General features: G+C 37.0%; 2 protein-coding genes across 3 annotated transcripts; both read left to right on the top strand.

Moving 5' to 3' along the window:
- The first annotated feature begins 7 nt into the window (after positions 1-7).
- LOC144522895 (atrial natriuretic peptide receptor 2-like) lies at positions 8-17,863 on the top strand. The gene is made up of 22 exons (XM_078258140.1): positions 8-84; positions 423-555; positions 1,053-1,176; positions 1,834-1,938; positions 2,400-2,502; positions 5,496-5,641; positions 6,574-6,646; positions 7,016-7,157; positions 9,946-10,032; positions 10,133-10,276; positions 11,121-11,242; positions 11,496-11,640; positions 11,869-11,917; positions 12,002-12,109; positions 12,242-12,361; positions 12,567-12,660; positions 13,110-13,197; positions 13,341-13,480; positions 13,765-13,917; positions 14,819-14,917; positions 15,527-15,618; positions 17,397-17,863. Exons 1-22 carry the CDS (start codon positions 69-71, stop codon positions 17,502-17,504), a joined length of 2,391 nt encoding a protein of 796 aa, XP_078114266.1. The 5' UTR covers positions 8-68; the 3' UTR covers positions 17,505-17,863.
- A 1,633-nt stretch (positions 17,864-19,496) lies between these two features.
- LOC144523364 (afadin- and alpha-actinin-binding protein-like) lies at positions 19,497-27,331 on the top strand. Of its 2 annotated transcripts, none has more exons than XM_078258878.1 (14): positions 19,497-19,586; positions 21,888-22,004; positions 22,450-22,598; positions 22,742-22,945; positions 23,081-23,191; positions 23,312-23,447; positions 23,559-23,634; positions 24,022-24,202; positions 24,543-24,684; positions 25,019-25,155; positions 25,531-25,701; positions 25,870-25,987; positions 26,127-26,274; positions 26,370-27,331. In XM_078258878.1, exons 2-14 carry the CDS (start codon positions 21,986-21,988, stop codon positions 26,515-26,517), a joined length of 1,740 nt encoding a protein of 579 aa, XP_078115004.1. In that variant the 5' UTR covers positions 19,497-19,586; positions 21,888-21,985; the 3' UTR covers positions 26,518-27,331. The 2 variants fall into 2 exon arrangements, with proteins under 2 accessions (XP_078115004.1, XP_078115003.1); XM_078258877.1 differs by having other exon boundaries at positions 25,528-25,701.
- The last annotated feature ends 614 nt before the right edge of the window (positions 27,332-27,945 follow it).

Here is a 27,945-nt window from a genome sequence, read left to right as displayed (position 1 = left end):
ACTGCTGGCATGATCTGGACAACACAGAGTATGACTGTTGGCCAATCAACAGTCCAAATGATTACAACATGATTAGCTGTGGTGGTAAGTTTTTATGTAGGAGTTTGTTTGAGTGTTTCATTAAATTTCAATTCAATTTTATTTATAGTGTCAAATCACAACAGAAGTTATCTCAGGACACATCATTGCAGTTAAAACAGCTGATCTGTAGTTGCTTTAGGGAATTTATGTGAGTGCTTTTCCTCTTGTGGTTGACAAGGAAGGAGACAACATTTACAGCATTTGTACAGTATTAATGACAGTGACTTAGTAGGTTGGGCTCAACAAAATAATGTGCAAATACAACACACAGTATCCTTTACTGCACGCATATGTACACTGTTTGAATGTGTATGTTCAGGTGGGCATGTGTGTTGTCACAGGTCTGGAAATGGCCTGGGTGCAGCGTCCTCCAGAGAAAGTAACCAACGGGGAAGAGTTCAATGTCTCGTACACAGTGACAGCCTCAGATTCCTTCTATGATTACGCAGTCAGGAACAAGATTTTCCAGTTCAGGTGAGTACGTTAAGTAAACACATGGCATCCTAAATGTCTGCCACGCAGGCACGCACACACACACACACACACACACACACACACACACACACACACACACACACACACACACACACACACACACACACACACACACACACACACACACACACAAACTCACCACCATCACAACATTAGGAATAGTGTGTCTTGAAAATATTTAGGAGTAAAAACATATATTTTGAGTGTAAACTCAAACACAGTGTCTTAATACATTTATCAAAAAAGAAAGTAGGACAATTAATCAGATAATACACTATACACAAATACTCAATTAACTATTCCTGACTGATGCATCTGTGTTATTAAATATGTCTCTCATCTTAATTAAGGCAGCTTTCATTTTCAAGTTAAAGCTAAAGAAAGGTGTTTTTTGTTTGAGCTTCCATTGTCAATAGCATCACAGGTTTTTGTGTTAATTAATGTATTTGTATACCCACCCATGTTCCCTTCTATAGTAATGCGTCAGAGGCAAAGAGGTTCTGTCATGAACATGAGTGCCCAGCAAACTGGAACAACGCCAATGATATTAATTGCTGCGTGTATCACGCCAACATCCACTCCTGTCCTCTTGGTCTTATGGTGAGTACTTAGCATTGGATGATTCCGCTGCGTAGAGGACCTCTACATATGTGTGCCTGCTCTACCAACTGCGCTAACCCAGCCACCTCAAAGTTTATCTTAAGATTAGTTATCTCTGGAAATTTTGGTGTCTTAAAATATCTGTGGTTTTGAATCTGCTTGTCTGTGAGTGATTAACTGTGAACCGATGGTGTGAGAAGTTACCATTCGACAGTGTTTGTTAAAGCTTTTTGACTTTAAGAATTAGAGCTAAATTACACAGTCCTGTATCAGTCATTAGAGTAAAACCTGGCCCAGAGGATTCGTTATACAGGGCTTTCCCCCTCTGTTTCAGCTTTCAACACAAAAGTAGATATCACGTGTCTCAAAGCACCGTGACTTTGAAATCAAAACTTTTGTGTTGACTAAATTGAGATGTTTAAAATTTAATTATAGTTAGAATTATTAAAAAGACTACTTAAAAGTAATTTTGCAAGTAATTGTATGGTAATACAAGTTTCTAGAGCAGCAGAAACACATCTACTCTGTGAGTAAGAACACAACTTGTTGAACCCTAATAACAGTTATTTAAATATCAGCACTTACAAACACATGAATGAATTGTGTAAAAGCCACATTTTGGTATAAAATCTCTATTGTTGTGTTGTCTCTTCGAAGAAACAAGGTGGAATCTGTGGCCCGTGGATTCCTGACGATGGTAAAATAGTTACTCACACTGTCTCCAAAGCAGGCAAGATGTCCCAGAAATATTGGACTTCAAAGGTGAGCCAACACAAACAAAACTCTTCAAAAGAATGGTTAAATCTTTCACACATGTTGTGGTTTGGAGAACATTTGTAGTATTTCTTACAGCTGCATATCCTGTTAATCCCTGCAAATATGTTATTTTATGCATTGTTATTTACACACAAAGAAACAAATCTCTGAAAAGGAAATTTCACTATTCACCAACTGCATCATATCACTGACAGCACAGCCCAGCACATTTTTTGGGTAAAAGAGTCTGTCAAATGGCAGATGTTCAACTTCAACTATATTGTCTGAAGGAAAATTCATACAACTGTTTTTCATGCATGCAATTTTATATAATCTAAGGATGGTCAACCATCACTTTGTAGTTTAATTACAAAACAACAAATTAAATTAAATGATATACTTAGCAATATACAGTACAACCTAACTATTCCACAGTATAATTTCTGTTATGGTGTTTTCTCCTTTAGGTGGTGCTGATCCATGTGGGAGTCACCTCAGTCATTGCTCATATCAAAATAGGACACATGCATGCAGCACTAGAGTCCAAAGTGCTCGTTGTCAGTGCTCAAGGTCAGTCTGCTACGTTTCCATTTGTTGATATGCTGAATCCTAGCATGTGCTGAATAATGCCTCTGCTGCTCAGCCATGATACGGTATAACTCTATATTTGTACAAAAATTACCATTTTTGGGGGTGTTCAGCAATACAAAACTATGTAAATAAGTGTTATTAACTAGACAAAGAGACTAAGAGCACACTGAACCTGTACAGAAACATTAGGGAAAAGGTCAACTTTATACCTGCTAGAAGAAACCTAGATAACCAATACAACCAAAACGTAAGCATACTTTTATAGAAAGATTTTTTTGTTAATGTATCCGTAATTGTCCTTAAAACATCATGATCATCCATGTGAATTATATTTTAATTTACTTCGACTCCACCAGATTTATTTGATAACTTTAGTTACTAGTTAGTTTGCAGATTCAGAAGAATACACAATGTAACAAATATATTATTATAGGTTAAGATAAGCTAGAATAAGACTTTTTCGATCCCAGAGGGGAATTTACAAGCTACCCAGCAGTATATAAATAAGTTAAAGTATCTCCATCTTTACCAGCTGCAGCAGTACAGTGATGTACACATTCATTCATCAATAATTATAATCTATTAATACAATACTTATTACAGTTTTTTCCGATCGCTATGACAATTTTCATAGACTTTCCTAAACTCTTAATGCACCAACACACCTACAACACACAATTGACAAAACAGTTAATTTCATGCTCAAAATCACAGATTGAAAACTAAACTCTGACACTAATTTTCAAAATACAATAATTCACTAACACAATACACTATGTCCACCAAAACAATGCAAACGTGTCAAAATCAAATAATTCTTCCAAAACACTAACACATGTTCTCTTCCAACAGGAACATTTAGTCAATCATAGCACAATGTCATACAAAACACTAACATCAGATGGAATTACAGAAACTGCATTATTTTATATGTGTCAGGTCTGCCCTTATACAATAGACAATGTCAGGTCTGCCCTTATACAATAGACAATAGTATAATGTATTGATCATAGATTGTGTTTTACACTGCAGTTTCTCTTGAAACCTCTCTACATTTTTGTTTTGTTGGGTTTAGTAAATGCATGCATTTTGTTTCTTTTGCTGCAGAAATTCAATACAAAAAGTGAATGACCCATCTCAGAGTAGCTTTATATATTAGCACAAAAAGTAAGGAAATTTGTGTTTGGTAGATTATTTCTATGTGGTAACAATGCTTTTTGGCAATAAATCTTATACCGTTGGAAAGCCTGTTTAGTTCACTTTCATATGGTGCCCCATTTGTAAGGTACATGCATTTGTGGGATGAGCAGCAGTGCTGAGTATGTGGGTTGCGCCTATGAAAAATTTGCCAAATCTTCTTTGCCATTGCCAAACAGGTTATTTTGCTGTTGCTATTGACACTTGTCACTTGACACAGGGATTTTATGTTCAGTGATGAGTCCAGATTCTGCCTACGGCAGTTGGATCATAGGGTCAAAGTGTGGAGAAACACCGATAGAGTAACACCTTTTGGTGGAGGCAGTGTGATGGTGTGGGGTGGCAAAAATGAGGCTTGTCATCATTGGAGGCAATCTCAATGCAGAGAGCTTTAGAGATGAGATTCTGCAACCAGTGGCAATCCCATATCTCCACAGTCTGAGACCGAACTCTTAACCACGTTGGCTGACTTGCGACAAATGCTGTTTGAAGAATGGGATGCCATCCCACAGCAGTGTGTGACCAGGCTGGTGACCAGCATGAGGAGCAGGTGCCAGGCTGTTGTGGCTGTGTATGGTTCTTCCACACGCTACTGAGGCTCCTGTTTGTGAAATGAATAAATTGTTAAATTGCCAATATGTTTTGTTTCTTCAAACTTCAGTCATCCAATCCACCAAACACCAAACGAGTCAATGGCAGAATAAACTGTTTGGCACTGGCAGAGAAGATTTGCCAAATGTTTCATAGGCGCAACCCACATACTCAGCGCTGCTGCTCATCCCACAAATGCATGTTCCTTACAAATGGGGCACCATTTGAAAGGGAACTAAACAGGCTTTCCAACGGTATAAGATTTATTGCCAAAAAGCATTGTTACCACAGAGAAATAATCTACCAAACACAAATGTCCTTACTTTTTGTGCTAAGTTCAGAATGTACAGTTTACTGTATGAAAAAAAGAAGACCGAGACAGAATTGTCCTGGTACTCGCCTTCTGCAATTTTTCTTACTTTCTTTGTGTTCATCTTTATTGTTCCTTTTCCACACAAAATCAGCCCAAATAGGTCCTCTTTTACTGTATGTACTACAGTAACATATGGTCACGCGATTGAAAGAACCTCAACACCTGAGAGTGTTTTCTAGATGGGAATCAGCTGTGATTGATCTATTTGCATAGCTTCAATCAGCTGTTTCTCAGTAGCAATGGAAGAAAATGGAGTGGGTATATTTGTGTTTATTTGTGAACAGCTGTTCACTTTCACTTTAGCCTATACGTTAGGTTTAGAACATGAATCATGGTGTTATCTGTTCTGACATACAGTGTGAAAGCATTTGCAAATTGGTCAGTAATAATCCATTGTTTTGGTCTTGGTTGAGCGTAAAAGAAGTTCAAGCATTTTAAATTTGTGTTAATTTATGCATTTTGTGTCAAAGAAACAAGAAATGTGTTAAATGTATACCCTACACAGACAGATGTTGTGCTGTGTTAAGAGTTTAGGAAAGTTGTTAAAAGTATTGAAAAAATTGTCATAGCGATCGTAAAAAACTGTATTCTGAAATGATCCATTCTGCATAATGCGTAATTTTACTTTTTTCTACTTTAAGTACATTTTAATGCTATTATACATTTGTACTTAAGTAGGATTTTGTGTGCAAGACTTGTAACAGTATTTTTCAGTGTGGTTTTGCTACATTTACGATATGAGTACTTCCACCGCCACTGAATTCAGTGGATGGAAATCTGAAATATAAAATGTGTGATTGTGTGGTTTCAGTGTGCGGGGATGATGTCTGCGAGCCGGAGGAGAGCTGTCTGAACTGTCCTGCAGACTGTGGCATCTGCCCAATGTCCATCATGATCAAGGTGGCCATTGGGCTTCCAGTTGCTCTCTTCAGCAGCGGCTTCATCCTAACCATGGTGGTCAGTCTGTGCTGACACACACACACACACACACACACACACACACACACACACACACACACACACACACACACACACACACACACACACACACACACACACCACCACCATCACAACAACAATAGTATGTCTTTTAGAAGAACATATATTTTGAGTGTAAACTCAAACACAGTGTCTTACTGTAATACATTTATCAAAAAAGGAAAGAGGACAATCAGATAATACACTATACACAAATGCATCTCTGTAATTAAATGTCTGTTATCTTAATTATAGCAGCTTTCATTTTCAAATTTACTGTACAGTATTGTGTAAGGGCAGACCTGACACATATCAAATAATGTAGTTTCTGCAATTCCATGTGATGTTAGTGTTTTGTATGACATTGTGCAGTGATTGACTAAATGTTTGTGTTGGAAGAGAACATGTGTTAGTGTTTTCGAAGAATTATTTGATTTTGAGACATGATTGCATTATTTTGATAGACAGTACATTGTGTTAGTGTATTATTGTATTTTGAAAATCAGTGTTGGAGTTTAGTTTACAATGTGTGATTTTTAGAATGAAATTAACTGTTTTGCCAATTGTGTGTTGTAGGTGTGTTGGTGTGTTAAGAGTTTAGAAAAGCTGTTAAAAGAATAGAAAAAATTGTCATAGCGATCGTATAAAACTGTAAGCTAAAGAAAGGTAAGCTGGTTTTTGTTTGAGCTTCCATTGTAAATAGCATCACAGGCTTTGGTGTTAATTCATTTATTCGAATACCCACCCATGTTCCCTTCTAGTAATGCGTCAGAGACAAAGAGGTTCTGTCATGAACACGAGTGCCCGGCAAACTGGAACAACGCCAATGATATTAATTTCTGCGTGTATCACACCAACATCCACACAAAATGTTTCATGTACAGATGTTTATCTTCATTTCCTCCCTGCAGTGGCTCCAGTACCAGAAACAGAGGATGCTTTGGGATGAAAGCTGGATCATCAACTACAAGAGCATAATATTTGGTAAAATGTCTCACGCTCAAGTTGTTAAAAGATACTGTTCACACATACAGAAAACTTTACATAAAAGACTTTAGTAGTGTACTTAAGAAATGGATCATTTTCATTTTACTTTAAAGTGACAAGAGTATAATTGATATGTTATCTGTTATATCTGTTGCTATTGAGATTATCAAATTAAATGTTAATGTAAGTAAGAGTGGGTCGGGCCTAAAGGATATTTTAACCTCTAATAAAAGCATTTTAACAATACAAAAAACACAGTCATGATTGAATTTTATTACTTTTATAACTCAGCAGTAGAATTTCTCCAAACTATTCTTGAATGAACAGTAAACTGACCCTGAGTATCTAACTGTCTGGTGTATGCAGGAAGAGTGTGCATGGACCTCGGCAGCAACATGAGCCTGCAGCAAGCCAAGAGTAACTCCAACATCAGTCGAACTACTGATGTGACTGTGTGTACCGGATTCAACTCCTCCTTTAAACAAGGCTTCATCCAGCCAGGCATCTAGTGAGAAACATTATTATTAGTTTATATAAATGCACATGAAAAAGTAAAGACGTACCACCTAACTTTTTAAAAACTCTTTTACTCTTTTGCTCTTTTGCTGTGTGGATCAATAAAATATGGACAATACTGTTTGGATCAGCACTGTAAAGTTAGTAGCAGTGTAAAAAAGAGAAATAAAAGAAATTATAGAGATGACATTAAAAGGATGTATACAAAACAATACCTTAGACTACATACATAGGCCAGTAGTGCAACTCCAGTAGCCATGATGTGTGAACTATGGTATAAGTATATTGGTATAGGTATGAATAATAAGGAAATATACATAATAATAACATAATAAGGTATATAATACACTATATATACTGTATATGTGCAGTAGGCCTATATGTAATATGCACACACTATACAATAATAATACAATACTGAAAAAGTACAGGCTATATAATACAATTAAAGAGAATACTATGAAATAGCATATAATACAATATATAAAAGTACAATAATAATATATAAAAGTACAATAATAACAATATACATAAAAAATGTTTACATTACATTTTATTTAGCTGACACTTTTATCCAAAGCAACTTCCAATAAGTGCATTCAACCATGAAGGTACAAACTCAGAACAGCAAGAATCACATAGAAATACATTATCTTCAAATAAGCCAAATTACAAAGTGCCACGTGTAAGTGCAACATGTAAGTGCATATTTGCATTTGTATGTTATTTATAATTATTATTTTTATAACCATCATCTTCTTGATCAAGGTGCAGTCAGACGAGATGTGTTTTTAGCCTGGAAGATGTGTTGACTTTCAGCTATCCTGATGTCAATGGGGAGCTCGTTCCACCACTTACGAGCCAGGACAGCAAACAGTCTGGATTTCGTTGAATGATTAGGTGTCACTTGCAGTGAGGAAGCAGCAAGTGGATTGGCCGATGCAGAGCGGAGTGGACAGGCTGGGGTGTAGGGTTTAACCATGTCCTAGGTGTAAGCTGGGCCGGATCCATTCGCAGCACGGTACGCAAGTACTAGTGTCTTAAAGCGGATGCGGGCAGCAACTGGTAACCAGTGAAGAGTGCGGAGAAGCAGTGTAGTGTGAGAGACCTTAGATAGGTTGAAGACCAGTCAAGCTGCTGCATTCTGGATGAGCTGCTGCAGAGGTCAGATGGCACTTGCAGGAAGACCAGCCAGGTGGGAGTTGCAATAGTATAGATGTGAGATGACAGGAGCCTGAACCAGAACCTGAGCCACATTCTGGGTTAGAAGGGGACATATCCTAGACTAGGTAAACCCAGCCCGATCTGCTGGCGATTTGATTTCGCCCTGCAGTGTTCAATCTTGAAAGATTGAGCTTGATCTTGTGATAGCCAGACTAGACATATCCTTCTTATGTTGTGCAGCATGTATCTACATGATCAGGTTGTTGCAGCAATGTTAGCAATAAGGGAGGGATGGTCGTTGAGTGTCACACCTAGGTTCCTAGCAGTCTGGGTGGGGACTGCCACAGAGTAGTTGGTTAACAGCGAAAAGAAGAGGGGACCCATGAAGGAACCTTGAGGGACCCCAGTTGTGAGAGGACAATGTTATGACACAGACTCAAAGTTAGGTACAGGGTGACCTCTTACCACCAGTCCATGGACAGCTGATGAAAAAAAGGTTCCAGGCTAATTTTGGCACATTTTACTTTTATGTATTATTAGTGTGCATTGTCCCTGATAAATGAACCTGAAATAATTAGAAATAAATAAATCCTCTCCAAGTTACCCAGTAGGTGCGGTCTTTGAGGTAAGATGTGAGCAAAGAGAATCCAGAGCCTGAGACACCTAGATCCTGAAGAGAGGAAATAAGGATCTGGTGATTCACTGTGTCAAAGACAGCAGTAAGGTCCAGAAGGATGCCCACAGAGGAGAGAGAGCCTGCTCTAGCAGTGTGAAGTCCCCCAGTGACAGAAAGGAGGGCAGTTTCAGTTGAGTGGCCTGCATTGAAACCAGACTGTTGGAGATCAAGAAGGTTGTTCTGGTGAAGATAGGAAGAGAGTTGAATGAAGATAGCACGCTCAGGTGGGTTCCTTAAGGTGAGGGGTCACTCTTGCGTCTTGGAGAGAGTTAGGGAAACAGCCAGTTGACAAGGAGGTGTTAATAAGATTTTGAGAAAAAGAAGAAGGTAGGAAGCAATAGACTGGACAAGTTGAGAATGTGAGAAGGTATAGGGTCAAGGGGGCAGGTGGTTGGGCGGGCAGAGGTTATCAGGGTAAGAACTTGATTGGGAGATAGGGGGTGAAAGAGAATAGAGTAATGGATGAAGATGTGTTTGATGAAGGTGGGGTGGAGAATGAAGAGCATATGCCATCTGTCTTTTTATAAAGTAGCTGACAAAGTAGTTTGGTAGAAGGGAGGAAGGAGGAGGAAGACTGGAGGGGTTCAAGGAGGTTAGAGAAGATGGAGAAGAGTTACTTTATTATAGTAGTAATAAAGTATTGATTTAAGTAATATAATGCAATGTAAAGTCAAACAGTAATATAGATATTGTACAGTACTACTTTCTTCATTTACTTTGTTAATTGTCAGTTTACTTTCATTAAATGAGTGAAATAAATAAAATTAATGTAGAAAAATATTACTTTAAAGGTCAGTAGATAAAGTTAATGTGCTCTTGACAAAACTTGTATTACTGGTTCCTCTGCATGTCACAAATATAAAATGATGAATTCTGTGGGAATGTCTTCCATGTTCTGTATTTAGGTATTTAAGCTGACTCAATTTTAACTGTCTTGCAGTGATGGGAGGACGGTGGCAGTGAAGCACATCCAGAATAAACATTTCACACTCTCTAAAACCATCAGAAAAGAGGTGAAAGAAGTTAGGTGAGGGAAATCCTGCAGTGGAAGATGAAAAAAATAATTTTACTAACATAATAAGGTTTCTCAAATCCCTGCAGCTCATGTAATTTATCACATTGTCTAGGCAACTGGACCACCCCAATCTATGTAAATTCATTGGTGGTTCCATCGAGGTTCCCTATGTCAGCATCATCACAGAGCACTGCCCCAAAGGAAGTCTGTCTGATGTCCTGCTGAATGACGACATCCCCATCAACTGGGGCTTCAGGTGAGAACATATTACATACAGCTTCAGTTTTTTTTTGTTACATGTTTACCATTTGCCAATCTTCTCATTCCTTAAGTAGTAATAGCAGTAATGGTGGAATGTAACTAAGTACATTTACTCAACTACTGTACTTAAGTACACATTTGAGGTACTTTACTTGAGTGTTTTGTTTTAGCTATAGTTACTAGTTAATTTACAAATTTAGATTTTTGCATACAAAACATATGAAGACCTTATGAAATAGGATGTTTTCTTATAAATTAAACTACCCAACAGTATATGCAAGTACAGCTGAAATGATCATTTTTCATGCAAAACATTTCATGGTTTCAGCTTTCAGCTTTTCATTTTAATAAATTAAATTTATTTTTAATCATTTAGAATTTTGTATTATTGGTTGGACAAAACTAGCATTGTGAATGTGTCACTTTAAGCTCTGTGATGGCATTTCTCACTATAGCAGTAAAATCCTGCTTTTACATTAATGCATGAGTAATAATAATATATTTTAGTTTTTTGTACAGTTTATACTCACACATAGGAGCTGAAGATCATCATGAAGTCAGTGCTTGCAGTTAAATAGATGAGGGATTTTGTGGTGTGCGTTTTTGTATTCCATAGATAACTGACCCACAGATGTCATCATGATGTGATTAAATACTGAATGTATTTTGCTGTATACAACTTTAGCAGGGAATGTCAGATGATAGTGTCAATACCTCAGATGAGCAATGAGGAAGAGCTCCATCCATAGACTCAACATTTTACATATTTTCCCTGACTTTTACCTTTGATTGAAAACAAATGCGTTGTACACACAAACAGTGTTTCTTCTCCCATGCAGACTGTCCTTTGCCACTGACATTGCCCGCGGGATGTCTTACCTCCACCAGCACAAGATGTTTCATGGGAGACTTCACTCCAGAAACTGTGTTATTGATGACCGCTGGGTGTGCAAAATCTCAGGTAAAACAATTCTCAAACACAACTTGAGTCTGCAGTGTGAAAGCATTTTGGTCTTTTTTTATATTCTGTTTTCAGCAACCACACATCTGTAATAAGTCACTCAACATACACAATTTGAACAGAAACATCTCCTTATGGGAATCATTGTACTACTCAGCCACATCCTACACCAGCAGCAATGTTATTATCAAGGCAAAGTGAAAAACAACATCCTGCCTCACTGTACTCTATATTTTTCTGTGTTGGGCTTCAGATTTCGGGCTCACAGCCTACAGAAGGGAGAACTTTGAGACCGTCAGTAATGGCTTCAATTGTGGGGATGTAAATCGTGTATACTGTGCCCCAGAGGTCCTGCTGGGAAGCAGCTCCAACATGACGGCAGCAGCTGATGTCTACAGGTGTGTTTGAGTGTCACAGTATAAGCAGTTAATTGTAGTTAAAACAGTTCATTTTGGATCACACATGAACATTTGATACAAATCAAAGATGTAGAAATTGTGTTAGGTGGAGGTGGACACAGGCAACCATCTTCATATATATAAATGAAAAGTGTTGAATGTTGAATCTTTGCACTGGAAAATACATGAAAATAATATAAGTTTTTTACGTTTGCCTCCTCTCCTCAGCTACTCCATTATTTTGGTTGAGATTGCAACTCGCTCTGACCTCCTTTTAGTGAGTATGACAGGCTTCTCTGTAGATTACAACCTTCGGTTTCCTTTTGATCTTAGCTTTGTAACCAGCAGTCCTCTCTAACAGGACCAGGCTGAGGGAGTGAGGATGGATATTGTATGGCGCCCCCCTCTGCCTGAAGTCAAAGCAGGGAAGGCAGATACTGACTGTCCCAGTCAAGCAGACTACTGTGAGGTCTGTTTCATGTGCAAATTATGAAAATTAATTAACACATTTTTTATATTAGTATTACATGTCATAGGCATCTTACTGTATACACATATTAGACAATAAGATGTCGCTCTCTTCTCTGGAACCTTTGAGCAGCTTATTAAGAAGTGCTGGTGTCATAATGTCACCATGAGGCCCACGTTTGAGCAGGTGAAGAAGATGCTCGACAAAATGAACCCACACAAAGTCAGCCCTGTGGACATGATGATGAACCTGGTAATAACACACTGAAATATGGTGTAAAGCTACATAGTTTACATTAGATCTACCATGAATAGTACAAGAAATATACCAAATATTATGTGACATTATTTTGATTCGAATTCCCAAACGACAAAGGCTAAGAAAAAAATTAAAATGCTATTTGTGCCATCTGGATTGTTTGGAGTTTCAGACACAAACAACGTTTGTTTAACTGCAGATGGAGAAGTACAGCAAACATCTGGAGGCTATAGTTGCGGAGAGAACACAGGACCTTCTTCAAGAGAAACAGAAGACGGATCTGCTGTTATACAGTAAGTCAGGATAACGGTGTGGAGTGACGGGAAATAGTTGCATGTCTCTAATGATTAATCCAAAGCAGAATCATGATATTGACCAAGTACAGATTTTAATTATTTGTCTGGGTGACATTGCAGAGATAACATTGATAGTACAAACAGGACTGGATTTGTAGTTCATTATGTTAAGGGTAATAAACAGTAAACTATAAAATGTACACATATACATTTATTATTTACAATATGTGCATGTGGTAGTGCAGCATATGGCAAGTTGCCTAAGGCTGAGTTGTTACTGTTAGTTGATCATTCTTATGAGTTAATTAAAGTTGAAGTGTAAATCTTGAAGTATTAAAGGACACTGTCAAATGCGCTCACTGCCATCTAGTGGTACCTTCATCATTCCGCTCCATCCCCCCAAAGACTAGGGGCATATTATTTAAAGTCATGAAATCCCGTTGCAGGTATGTTACCAAAACCGGTGGCTGATGACCTTCGTCAAGGTCGAACATCAGAGGCTCAGAGCTACTCCAATGCCACTGTCTACTTCAGGTTTGTGTTCTGTAAAGCAAGTTCATTAACATGGATACATTTAGATTGATTAGTTATTGTTTTTCCTCTGTACAATTGTTTGGTTATATACATATAGAAATAGAACTACAGATGACTAACACTGTATTACTCCCCTGTGACAGCGATATTGTCGGCTTTACTCAGCTGTCTGGTGCCAGCACTCCCCACCAGGTCGTAGACTTCCTCAATCAGCTCTATACCACCTTTGATGACATTATTGACATTTACGACGTCTACAAAGTGGAGACAATAGGCGATGCTTGTAAGTAAGAATGATAAAGTGATTTTTGAACTACTAACAAAAAGTGATGAATCATTTTTGATAAAGCACTACCATTAAAATATATGCATTTTTAAATCTATCTCAGCTTGAAAATAAGGACAGCAATGTGTTGAGAGGCAGATACACAACTGAAATTGATGATTTAAAAGGCAAAAACAACCACTGATTTACCATCTAAAGAGTGTCTGTGTCTTGAAATGTTATCATCAGTGCATCTCTATCTTCCATTGTCTCTTGTCATGAAATACTGGCTTATTTTCCAGACATGGTGGTCTCTGGGGTCCCAGAAGAAAATGGCATCAATCATGCTGGAGAGATAGCCAGCATGGCTCTTGATCTAGTCAGTGTCTGTCACACTTTCAAGATCCCTCACAAACCCAACACACAGCTGAAGATACGCGCCGGCATTCACTCAGGTAGTGTGGACATCTCACCTGTATCGAGCATCAGTTTTTCAGTTTATTCGACCAGTGCTGTGCTTTTCCCAAAGGTTAATATATAGCAGATGACGTTCAGAGGACACATTCACAGTTCAACAATGGTCAAAGGTTGCAGAACGCGAGAGTAAACTTAAACGACCTGTTTGCATATATGAGAAGCTAAACATAATTAAATGTAAATGTAAAACTAAAATAAGAAATTTAACTTTAAAAAGGTGTATTATTTCATATGCAAAGATATTCATTTTGATAAGGTATTTCACATATGGTCATTTAAAAAAGGATAATGAATAAAGCATCATTTTTGTGATAATTTTCCATTCTTCTCAACGCTGACCCATCCATCAATCTCACTGCATTTCCAAAGTGTGACAACATAAATGATGAATGAATGTATTTTAAGATAGATAACATAAGTAATGTAGAGGAATGTTTAGAGCATTATCACATATCTCACAGCCTGACATCAAGTCCGTACAAACCAATATAATACATTCATTATCATTCTGTAGCAACACATGCCTGTAACTAGAAAATCATTTTTAACCCTTTTACCAGACTTGAACCATCATCGTGGGTCATGGATTGCTGACGACCTTTTTTAATGTTTCTTTGTCACCAGCAAACCGTCCTGTATGCTCCTACTACTGAATTTTTTAATTTCTCCATATTTAAAGTGTTAACATTACAGTTTTAGTTCTCTGGTATGGGCTTTTTTAGCAGGTTGTTCATGTTCACAATTATTGATTTGACTCCTTTATATATACAGTTAAGTTTAACTCACCGCTGCCCCCTTGATATAACAAATTCAGATTCAGCAATGTCATGTATTGAATACTATCCTCCCAGTACAATTACTGCTGTTTTATTCTGCCAGGTCCTGTTGTGGCCGGTGTGGTTGGCACCAAAATGCCTCGCTATTGCCTGTTTGGGGACACTGTCAACACGGCATCACGCATGGAATCAACAAGTGAAGGTAATTAAGAATTAGATACACTGCATATATGTTGAATAATGTGCAAATTACATACTTGGTCTGTGCAGTTTGTCTTACATTATTACAAACATGCCTCACAGATCTCACACCAACTTGTAGTTGTTTGTAATATATGTATGCCACTCAGTACAGCACTACATTTTTTAGTATATGACTTGCACGCGTTAACATAGGAGGTACTATATTGTATGAAATCTATATTTAGTGACTATAATATTGACACAAAATCTAATATACACTGAAAATTATTTATATAAGATAATAAAAACACAAATTGCACATTTTATTTTTCACTTTACAACACATTCATTTTAATAGATCTGTTTCATACTAAAAGGTCAACCGCTCCAATTTATTATTAATTGTAACATTTTTAACTGGCTGTTTAGCTAATTGTTTCATACAAATGATGTTAATTCATAAAAGTTTTAACAAAAGAATAACATGATCAAAAACATGCATTACATTTTGCACACAATGATGCACAATGATCATACAAAAAACTGCTACAATACATTTCAGGCATGCATTATTCATATTACTATGCAATACTACATGCTGTGTGTTTCTTTATAATCATGTCCATAGCTCTGAAGATCCAGGTGAGTGGTGCCACAGCTGACCTGCTTCACACACTCAGAGGTTACGTTCTGACATGCAGAGGGACACTTATTGTGAAGGTAACATTATATTAATATGTGTATATATTTAATATATATATATATACAGTATATATTATGGCATGCCATTTAGTAAATGATTATACATATGTGAAGTTTGAATATATTGAATGAATCTTATTCTAAATATATTGAATGAAAGTCTGAATATATTGAATTAATCTAATTTTGAATATATTGAAGGACAGTCTGAATATATTGAATGAAAGTCTGAATATATTGAATGAAAGGCATGTTAGCCTGATGAAAGGGACCTGACCAAAGAGGTTCCTTTCATTCGGTCTTCCACGATGAAAAAGTGAATAAACTTCTTCATTGGGAGAACGTTGCTGGATACGGTTACTGTTACCAGTGTTTTGGCCCGTACACGCATTCGCCAGTGTGTTAATAATCTCTTTATTGCTCAAAATTGCACTAGATTTCTTGCTGATTCGCTCATAGTGTCACACTTGGTTAGGATTAATCACAACAAAAACACAAGATGGCGGCAGACAATGATGTCAGATTCCATTTCAACTTTCATTCAATATATTTAGACTTTCATTCAATATATTCAGACATTCATTCAATATATTCAGACTTTCATTTAATATATAATCAGACTTTCATTCAATATATTCAGACTTTCATTCAATATATTCGGACTTTCATTCAATATATTCAGACTTTCATTTAATATATTCAGACTTTCATTCAAAATATTTAGACTTTCATTCAACATATTCGGACTTTCATTCAATATATTCAGACTTTGATTCAATATATTCAAGGTTCATTCAATAGGTGATGGCACAGTGGATATGACACATGCCTTTGGTGAGGGAGACCCAGGTTTGATTCCCACTGTGATACAGCAACCAATGTGTTCCTGAGCAAGACACTTAACCCCTAGTTGCTCCAGAGGTGTGCAACCTCTGACATATATATATTTCAATTGTAAGTCGCTTTGGATAAAAGCGTTAGCTAAATGTAATGTTATATTCAGACTTTCATTCAATATATTCAGACATTCATTCAATATATTTAGACTTCCATTCAATATATTTAAGGTTCATTCAATATATTCAGACTTCCATTCAATATATTCAAGATTAATTCAATATATTCAGACTTTCATTCAATATATTCAGACTTTCATTCAAAATATTCAAAGGTCATTCAATATATTCAGACTTTCATTCAATATATTCAAACTTTACATATTTATATATATAATAATTTCCTCATTACAACAGGCAACTGAGTGTACATCCACAGCCTCTCTTGGATAAGACCTAACTAGGATGATAAGCTTTCTTGCATATACTATTTCTACCTTCTTTGGTACATGCTGTTGTGGAGGTTACCTTCTCTGTTTAAAAGCCTATTAGATGCAACGATAAACATAATCGCACACAAGCTGGTTCACCAACTTTGAAAAAGATCAGAGGAAATTCAAAACTTTCCTCTAAGGGAAAAAAAACTGGGTGTGTCTGGAATTAGTGCCTTTTTTCTGTAAAGTATAGTATCATCGAGTTCTACTGGCTTCTATTCACATTGTAACCTAAGACCTCTTTTTGGGTGGTGCCAGCCGGTGCGATTATGGGGGAGGGGTTTCTCAGTCCCAGCGGACAGGGCGGCTGACACTTGTGATGTCTTGCTGAGAGGTGGCCTCAGCTGCTGCTCTCTGCCCCCCATCAAACCATAACGGCTTAATTTAAAATTCAAAGGGACACATGCTTTGCAATATGACTCTCTTATCTTTCACGTCCACTCTGACTCTCATTTTTCTGCAACAGGGAAAAGGAGAGATGACAACATGGTGGCTTGATGCAAAGAGAGGCGATTACTCAGATCCATTGCTCAGAACAACTGAATCCAGACTCCCAGTGCCAGTGAGTGACTAGATCTGGGTAGAGCCTAAAAAGCGACAATTACTGTATGAAAACTGGTCATCTTTGTGTTGTGCAATTAAATTGTGTCCAGTGAGCAATATTGCAGTTAAATGTATACAATGATAGGATGTACTTCTAGTTGATCATGAATTTAAAGGTCATACTGCACTGTAAACCTAATAGAAGTTACCAGTCAAGTGTTCAGAATTGTTTGTCATTAGCATAGTGCCATTGTTTTAACCAGAAGTGATGAAGACAAGCACTCTAATAATAATTTGAAATGCACAGTATCTACAAGGAGGTGCAGAATATAGTCATGTTTTATTTTTTTCCACTTGTTGGGAAGAGTGTAAAAAATATGCAGAGAAACATGCCAGAGTTGAGAAAATGATTATTATTTTTCTCTCATATATATATATATATATATATATATATATATATATATATATATATATATCTTAATTTGTATTGTATTCTTTTTTTTTTATAAATTAAAGGTAAGGGAGATATTCACTGCCTGAAAATTAAGAAAACCCTCTCTTACAATAAATAAATAAAACTTAGCAAAGAACTTAGATTAACCCCATTTGAATTCTTACATTTGAACTAAGAACTGGCATCTGAATAGGCCTTTTGCACAGGACAAGCACAGGTGTTATTAATAAACTTTATAATGGCCTTTTCAATTATTTCTTTTTGACAATTAGGGCCCCAGCATTGCTCATATTGCTTCTTTGGAAAAAAAAACTGAGCTAGCTTAATGCTATTAGTTTACATGTATCTGTTGAGAAAAAGGTAAATTCTTCTTGAAATGGGTGTACAAGGACTTTGGAACCAAACACTTCATTCAAGCTATGTGATGTCCAAATTATGTAGTTTGCCTTTTTTTCCTTCTTTTAACAATGTCTTTATTGATTTTTGTTTACTTACAATAAAACTTCTATTTTGTAGTCTGCCTCTTTGATGCAGAATATATTTGATACAAACACTTGGCCAACTGAACTACTATTACTAACAACAATTTTACTTTTGTAAAATAAGAATGTACATTTGTCTGTATTAGGTTTTGTAAGGTGTTGCTTACTGTGTTGCAATACGTTACTTTATTGTACTGTTCTTATGTGATGTATAAATTGCATTAAAGTTACTTTAAAGTCATAATTTTGTGAATTCATATTATGTATCTAACTAAATTGCACTGCTTTATATCAGTTAATTAATTAAATTAATTTGCCATTTAAGTCTTGCTCCTTACACATTTAAGTGACGTTGACTGGTGTTTCTGAATTTAGCACGGTAAGTAGAGTGAAGGGTTTTATTTGACCTTATTTGATAAGAATCATCATATCCACAAATATAAGGTTATAATACCAAAAGCAAAAAAACAACAACAATTATACTAGCTCTTTATAAGTGTGTTTTAATAACATTGACATCATTAAAATGGGTATTTAAAAAAGAAAATTGTTAAGGCAAAGATACTCTTTACCAAATTGTTAATTGTTTGAAAGTGTCTTCAAAAATCAAAATGTCTTTACATGAATCTAACATATTATTAGCAAATATAAATCAGCCTATTTGTGAGAAGAAAACACTGATGATAGGCTGACTGGCCTATAGGTAAGGTAGTCACTAAGGTAGCCATCCACAGATCCAGGTAATCCTTAGGATTCATTGTGCTATGTTTAACATTATAACATAATTGATGAAATCATGCCAACAAATATTTTAATAGCTTAGTATTTTATGCACTAAAAAGGTATAAAGGCTTTAGGCCGCCCACACGTTGTTGTAGGCCCAGTTTAATATGCAACTTAATTTTATACGATATGTGGTAGGGGGTCCCTGCTCCATCTCACTCTCAGTTAAGGGGCCCTAGGCTAAACGTTAAAGAACCCTGCTCTACACCGTCTGGTAGCCTCAAGTGCCTCACAGCCGGGAGCCAATCATATTGAGCCGTGCTCGGTTGCTAGACAACGAGTCGGCCAATTAGCTTGCTGTTTGGTTTGCGTGCAGTGGTGTGGATTGTCCTAGGAGCTGCTGGAACGTGAAGCGACGAGCAGTCGGGAAATGCATGTGAAAATGCAAAGTTAAGTAAGTAGGCTACTCGAAATATTTTGGTGTTCACTTCTTTATAAAGTAAACATTTTAACGACTGCATTCGTGACTACAGTAGGCAACTTGTTAGGCTAAGATAGCAGCCGCTCGGCTTCAATGTCAAGATTGTTTTCAGGTGGGACGAGGGGCACTCAGTGGGCAGTTAACGTCTGGTGGTTAGCTAGATGTGTAAAGGACCTGCATAGCCTTTAAACAAAAATATTTTGAGTAACGTCCTAAAAATATCGAGTTAACGCCAAGGTTACACATTATTACCGAAATTAACAACATAAATTAACGCCACGCTTGTTCCAAGCTATCCCACTTTTATAGTAACGTGAACTCAGTACATTTTATGTAAACGCTAGCTGAAATTATGTGACACCATTAACATTTGTTTCGCATACTGTTAAATGGTTTGTAGAAGTAAGGTGACCTAGTAGATATTATGTGGTGGTCACCCAAGTCAGTTTTTATTGCAGCTCCCAGCAACGAAAGAGTTGCTGAGATGTCAGTTTGAGTACACTTTAACTTCAAATTAACTGCATAGAAAGTGTGACATTTTACAAAACTAGGGTATTTAAATATGTGTCAACTTATTGGGTTCACCGAGCAAAATTTAATGCAATCTAATTCAACGGTATATGCAATCAATCCTACCATGAAGGTTATAATGTTCAGTTTTTGTTAAACTGTTGAGGTGTTGTTTCAACGTTATGGTTCATTCTGGAGGCTGAAGTTTGTGGTGCTTATGAACTGTATTCCATTAACGTCATACTAAGAGGCGTGTCTTATTTTTCATATTAATGAGGGTGACAAAATAGAAAGGGAAAAAAACTGAGCATTATTATCTTCATGAAGGTAGGATTTAATGCAGGGCTGTTCTACTTAGAAACTGAGTGTAGGCAGATCAGTCTGAGCTGTCTCCTGTGAACCCATCATTAAGTAGGCTACCCCTCATGGTTGAGAATCTGTTCTAAAATGTCACACAGCATGTTTTTATCATACATGCCTCCGAGGGACCACAAACCTTAAAATATATTCTATAAATACTTAGATACTTAGATATTTCCCTTCGGAGATTTTACACTGGAAAATAAATTTGACTACATTTTTTTAATTAATTAATTTATTCATTTTATTTGTTAGGGACCATGTACAATTTTTAACATAAATGTTGCCATTTGATGCTGTACCAGAGTTAGCCTTAGGCTAATTTACATCTGCAGTCCCTAGGCAGGGCACAATTTAAATCCAACAGTAAAAACATGACAACATCTAACAAAACAACAAGACAGATCACAAATCCTACATCAATATAATGCACATTGTGACACACACACACACACACACACACACACACACACACACACACACACACACACACACACACACACCTGTTCAGCACCATGTTGAAAAACTAAAAACATGAAAGAAATAAAAGTAAAAATTGACTTCAACTCAACATTTTTGAGTTGAAGGTTAACACTTGTTGAGTAGTCAGTCCAAGCAGCGTATAGTCTTGTTAAGCTTTGTGGCTGTAGCCTTGCCATCTGTCTTGTCAGGCTGATTAAGTATCACTGAAACCAAAGTGCAGGTCCCTGGAGTCAATAATGAGTCACACACAGCCTTAAAGACTAAAATGTAAGAAAAATGTAATACACAAAATGTTCTTTGTAAAATAAATATGCAATGTGTAAATTCACTGCTCATGCTATGATCGTTGCTGTCCTAGAATGAGGTGTTGTAGATGATACTACAGGTTTTCAGTAACATCTGTATAGTGTGTCTATTTGTTAAAAAAAAAAACAAAGGCATTTTTCTTACAGGAGGAGAAATGTTTCTGATTGTGTGGTTCTGCAGACAATCACCATACTGTCTGTCTGGGATTAGTCTGATCAGCTCATGATAAGAGCATTGAGATAAGATGCCAGCCTTGTCCAAGCTTGTAACCTGTTAAATAGTCCTGCAGTAATGGTGTACAGTACTGTATAAACCACAACAACATAACAATCATAACAAGCTTTGTAAAAGACTGTAAATAAACACACATTTTAATATTTTCTATTACATTTATCAGCTGGCTGTGGGTATACTACGTGAACACTATTAGTTTGTTGTCTTCACTGAATGAATGAAATAGCCTTAGTGATTTTGCTGTCCACATACTCATTATTCATCAACATACTGTTATTTAGGTTGCTGTGTGTTTCCACCCACTCATTGCTGCTGCACGTTAACTTCCATTGCCTCATAATCCAGTTGAATGGGCGCTGCTAATCTGACCCTCTATTTTAGGAGCACTGACTGCATAGGTGGATGTTGTGGCAAAGTTTGTGTATCCTGCACATGTAGTAGACGATCCAGATACGCAGCCTGAAGGCTGCCCTGCAACAATGCCAGAGTCCTCCCTGGGTGAGTGAGTTTTTGACTTTTGAGTTTGTAGACCAGTGCATATGCACTGTTAATGAGACATGTTGGCTATTGAACTCAGCAATTGTTCACCTTTTATATGTCTCAGAAACTGTACAATATTTTGTAATGTAATTTTATGTCGGCATCATTTCTAGTTAGATGAACTGAATCACAGTACTACAGTATTCTGCCTTCAGCAGTTGTGTGTAGGTTACTGTATCATTTTGACTTCTAGCTTGGTCTATGTATCAAACCTTGTGAGTTAGGAACAGGTTAAACTGACCCATATGGCAGATTAATGCTATTCTTAGTGTCTGTGCCAAAAGTAACCTCAATTCATGTAACATTTACTGTATATAAAGTGTTTTCCTTTTCTGGTCAAGCATTAACAAATTAGTATAAGACCATACCAATATATATTTGACAGCCATTTCCCCCCCAAAAGTTAAGGACATTTGCAGCAGCTCCATTGAATGTAGACCATCTCCCTTGAGGCAGTCTAGCCAATCATCGCTGCCACTGCACAGAAACTACATGCTCAGTACCTTTTGCACAGAGAAAAACGTGCAGGAATGTCTATCACACATCAGTCAGGTTGGTATCCTTACATGTGTCTCTGATTTATTATTAGCGCAGTTATTGATGCTTGTGGTTTAACGCATGTACAATATGACTGCAATGTCCTAGGTTTAAGTCTCCTCCACATCCTTTGCTTCCTTTTATTCTCCTTTTTACAGGAGGTGTCATCTCTTGGCCTTCCACCAGTTTGGGTGGAGTCAGGAGGAAGCTCAGAAATGAATGTTGTGGCTGTGCTAAATTGCATCTATGACCTGATTCAGCTGCACCGCAGGGGCCTCCGGACTCTGGAAAACATGGAAGTGGAGCAACTTAAGTCCAGCAGCAATTTGGACTACCTGCAGCTCACCAGCACCCAACTAAAAGTACAGTTACATTTAAACCCAGTGATACCTCCATATGAATATTGTATTTAAATAAAATATAGATTTGGTGGAAGACAAATGTTCAACCAAAAGCAACTCAAGCGTTGCCGTGTCAATGTTGTTCTGTTATCATAGGAGCAGCTTGAACTGTCCAAAAGAGAAAACACGGGACTCCTTGAGAGAGAACGACAGCTGCAGCTGAAAGTCAAGAGTTTGCAAAACTGTCTGAAAAATGAAAAAGAAGAGGTATTTTCTTTGGACTTACTGCCCCAGACAATGTCGAGTAAATCCACAGTCATGTTTTTGGTCTCAGGTGGATAAGCATGACACTTTAAACAGTAAACACTTGTTATTTCCTCCTGCTAGGTGCAAAAACTTCAGAACATAATTGCAAGCAGGGCCAGCCAGTACAATCATGAGATGAAAAGGAAAGAAAGAGAATTTAACAAACTGAGGGAGCGCTTGAATCAACTTCTGGTTGACAAAAAGGAGAAGAAACAAGGTTAAAGAGAACCTGTTCCGCCCCATCCTTTGCCCCAATGTTAAACATTAAAATTGGACATGTCCTTTAAGACTCTCTTTCATTTTCTCCATTTGTCTTTCTTGCTTCCAGCCATTGATGTATTAAACAACATTGGAAGAGCTGATGGGAAGAGAAGCCTTTGGAAAACTGAAAAGACAGAAGCAAAGTAAGTTTACTTCTAATGCCTTTTTTGTCCAGTCATTTTACATTATCTATGAACTTTCTCTGAAGACATATATTTTCATGGGTAAATAAAAAATGCGGGAATACAGGAGAATTAAATAAGTCTAACGCACTGACCTTGTTTAGGATCCTAGTGCCCTGAGGGTAGAGGCTCTTCCTGGGTTGGGATCTTTAATGATTTCCTTAGCCTTATTCTTGCAGTGCCTGTTGTAAGTACCCCTTAGGCAGGATAGAGCACCACCTATTATTGTGTGTTCAGCCAAACAAACCACTCTTGGTAGGGCCTTGTGGTCCTGTTCGGGGCTGTTTCCGTACCAGGTGAGATTATAACGGAGAAATAAACATAGATGATTAACTTTCTCATCCCAAGGCATGAGGGGGAGATGTATAAGACTTTGCTGAGTGACTATGACATCCGACAAAGGGAGTTGCTGCTGGAAAATGCAGAGTTGAAGAAAGTGTTGCAGCAGATGAAAAAAGACATGGTGTCCATTCTGAGTTCAAAGAAACCAACGCTGAAAGACGACCAACATCAAGATGATGATATACAGGTGAGACAAGCTGTTTTTCTCTTTCTTACTTTTTTTATTTCCAGTCACTGCTCTCACTTCATTGCCTTTATGTGATATGCAATATTGGTATTGGTATTGTTGAGTAATATACTGCAGGTAGACATACAGTAGATCTCTTACCAGGGGTTATTAAACATTTTTTCCCCATTTTGCTCCCAGTATTTGAACAACCAAATTAGGTGGAATGATTCTTAAAAACATTGATTACAAATTGGCTGATTAAGCAGACAAACACAATAACCATGGCTAAAATGGGTCAAGGGGTTTTAGACTTGTGTGCTACTAATGGATTGACATTTCTTTTTATTTTCGTTGTCAGGCTGACTCGGAAGAGGAAGTGTTTGATTCCAGTAAAGAAAGTGTAGAGCTGTATTGTGTGTATGCCCGGGAGAAGCTGACCAACAGTATTCGCCTCCAGTGGAGAAGACTTAAGAGCCACGTTGAAAGATTGGACAACCAAGGTAGTCTTCATGTAGCATACTTTCACTCTTTGACCCTGATACATAAAGGAATGTAACTTTGTGTCTTGTAACGAGTATAGATAATTTGGATTCCTCTCTAACCTCAAAAGTAGCTTTTGTACCATTGATGTGGCAAAAGAGATATAGAACAAGAAACCGAAGCATGCTTACATTATATACTGAAGCCACAAAGAATCTTTGTATGGAAGCAACCAAAACAAAATGTTTTTCCAATGACATTCCAGACTGGATCCTAACTTCCTGTTAAAGTCAATACATAGAAGATGGATGTTAGCCTAATTGTAAAATTAGATTTTCTGGGTTGCTTGTCCAGCATCTTTGGCTCAGATTGGCAGGAGCAAAAATACTGATGCTGTTTCCCGAGAGACTCATGAGGAGGAGATGGACAGACTGAAGCTGGAGATCCAGCAGTGCAAAGACTTCATTCAAACACAACATCAGCTCCTGCAGGTTAGACTGAATTACTCTGACATTTTAGCCATTAAGCTCTCTGGAGAGTTCATTAGTTCAAGTGGCCAATAGCAAGAGTCAAAGTCACACTGCTGAGACAAGAGTGCCATATAACTCTATAAAACAATTTTGAGTAGAAAGTAAAGGGACACTTTGAAAAAGTTATACATTTTAAACTGCTAGTTTTAAAAATTAGTCAACCTCTAACATTGTAGCTTCATCTCAGGGTTTACTTTTTCTTTTATCGTGTTAACTGAGCACTTAAATTGGAACCATGTTTGCATGTTGGTGAAAAGATACAGTATTTTGTTTGTTGACACTTTCTTTATTAAATTATGGCTGTACAAACCATGGCACTTCTTTTTCTTGTAGCAGCAGCTGAGCTCTCCGTATGATGAGGAGAAGGCATCGCTGCTGAGCGACTGCTACATGCTGCAAGAGAAAGAGCGCTTCAGAGATGAGTGGAAGACCCTTGAGGAACAGAGAAAGATATTTGAGAGGGAGAGGAGTAACTTCACTGAAGCAGCTATAAGACTTAGCCATGAGGTGATTTATAAAACCTATTTTTCCCCAAAGTTGGTATGAACTAGAATTTAGGGAATACGCTACATTTCACTGTTTGCAAAAAACAGCTGTGTGCCAAGATGACTGGTTTATGTCTGTGTGCTCACTTTAAGTTTAAAAAGTATGACTTGCATCTGGTGTATCTTGCAGAGAAAGGCCTTTGAAGACGATCGAGCAACGTGGCTCAAACATCAGTTTTTAAACTTGAGTCCATTTGCTGACTCAAAGAAACCCCAGATGTCAAAGTCCAAAAGTGCCTTTTTAATATGTGAGTGTCCACTCCCTGACATTGGACAGGCCCAGGTCACATTTGTCTTTATATTTGAATCTTCCAAAGTTGATTTATGTTTTTATTTATAATTATTAATAAGTAACTTTATTAATAAAGCTTCATATTATCTTTGCAGCTAAAACGGAGATGAGTGCAGCGTCATCTCCAGAAAAGCTCATCAAAAGGCCATCTGATACAACCTCCCCCACACCCAGATATGTCCCACTGACATCACCATCAACAGCCGAACTGTATCCCACACTTTGCCTTGTCCCAGAAAACAGGTACAGCGTATAATAGTACAAATAATGACATGACATGATGTACCTCTAAATGAATGCTGCTATTGTGCACCCTAAACTCTTTGTCAAATTTCCAGATCAACCAAACCAAAGAGATTGACTGAACATGTTGAAGAGTCAAGCATCTTTTTAAATGGAAATGTTCCAGTTCAGCACAAACACTGGAACGACCGTGAAGACCACAGCAGCCACACACTCACAAAGGAAAAGACAAGCTCTATATGAAGCCAAACACTTTAATAATTTGAATCAGAATTCCTGTTAATGTCCATTGATTATAGATGATTTGTAGTATTTCAGAAATGCACCTGAATTGTGAATACCAAACAACGGAAGATTAAATAATTTTTAACAGTTGAAGCCAAACAAGAGTCCTGGTTAGCTGCTGGTGTTCTGTGCTCTGTGTGACTGAGAGCAAATCTAATTGTTTCTTTTTAATTATTTTACTGTTTTGTATTTAGATTATGTGATAAATGTATTTATTTATGTGGTGCTGTACATCTTGTTTTGACAGTCATATCTAATGTGTAGAATCTTAGTCTAAGGCTAGTACTTGTGCCACAAAAGATCATGTGTAAGGAGATGTTGCTTTGCCCTTGTTAATGTTTGCTGTTGTACATACACTTGCCTAAATATTGCTGTTTATTTCATAACTTTTCAACTTTAGTTATCATGTTAAACCTCTCAACTGGCACATTTTAGAATGTAAAATTAATGCTGCTGTTTCACAAAATGCAATAAGAAACTGGATGAAAAATGAAGTATTTTTCTATAGTAAGATAAAGAAATGTGGTTGACAGATATTACAGTTACATCAGTAGCTGGTGATGTAGGATGTTACAGTAAAATAGGAAAAGGCTGAAAAATTTAACAGAAATTACATAATGTGTAGTAGAACCCTGTCACTGAGTTTAGTCACTTTTTTTTTTATTAATGTTTATTTAAGTAGCTTTATATTGACAGATAATAATTCGTACATGATGTATTCTATAAAATCTTATATTCTTGAAACATTCATTATACATTCTTGAAACACAAATTTCTTGTCACTTGACCTTTATTGGCCTCTCTATCGCAAAACAATTCTTACTGATCTTACTGAGTTACTGATCAACAGAACTGCTTCACCTGTTCCTTCCCATTCATTGGTGGCCTATAACTGACGAAAATGGAGACCACTGAAGTAAACAGAGTGAAACAGCAATTCAACAACAGGACTGTCTAGTAAAGAGGTAAGAGGTGTAATAAATTGCTTTTGCTTTTGTGGCTAGATAGTATTGCCCTTGCATGTTTTGGAGCTGAACTGAACCATTGTTATTAAATAATATATCTAGTACTAAGTTCACATATATTGTACACTGGTGATTTTGTATTTGGTTGTGAAGCTGTAAAGTACATCATCAAGGAAATGTACTCAATACAGTGGCCACAGAAATTTGTCTTTTTGACACCAATCAACTATAGTAGTATTTGGAAATGTAAAAATTAAATTGAAGTTGAAGAAATACTCAAGCCATTGATGAGACTTTTAAAACTATTTTGAGAGCGATGACACTTTTTCTGGAGGTGTCGCTCAAAAGACTTTCACACATACAGTAGTGGCCGAAAATATTGCAACCCTTGGAACATTTAAAAACAACAATTTTCTCTAAA

This window comes from Sander vitreus, chromosome 9 (genome assembly GCF_031162955.1).
Source record: "Sander vitreus isolate 19-12246 chromosome 9, sanVit1, whole genome shotgun sequence".
Classification (NCBI taxonomy): Eukaryota; Metazoa; Chordata; class Actinopteri; order Perciformes; family Percidae; genus Sander; species Sander vitreus.
The sequence above is the reverse complement of the archived record's forward strand: the minus strand, read 5'-3'. Positions and strand labels throughout refer to the sequence as shown.

Coding starts and splice junctions, on each gene's coding strand:
- LOC144522895 (XM_078258140.1), top strand. Junction 11,243..11,495: donor CTGGGTGTGCAAAATCTCAG/GTAAAACAATTC, acceptor GTTGGGCTTCAG/ATTTCGGGCTCACAGCCTAC. Junction 14,918..15,526: donor CATGGAATCAACAAGTGAAG/GTAATTAAGAAT, acceptor TCATGTCCATAG/CTCTGAAGATCCAGGTGAGT.
- LOC144523364 (XM_078258877.1), top strand. Junction 23,192..23,311: donor TGAAAAATGAAAAAGAAGAG/GTATTTTCTTTG, acceptor TCCTCCTGCTAG/GTGCAAAAACTTCAGAACAT. Junction 23,448..23,558: donor CAAAAAGGAGAAGAAACAAG/GTTAAAGAGAAC, acceptor TCTTGCTTCCAG/CCATTGATGTATTAAACAAC.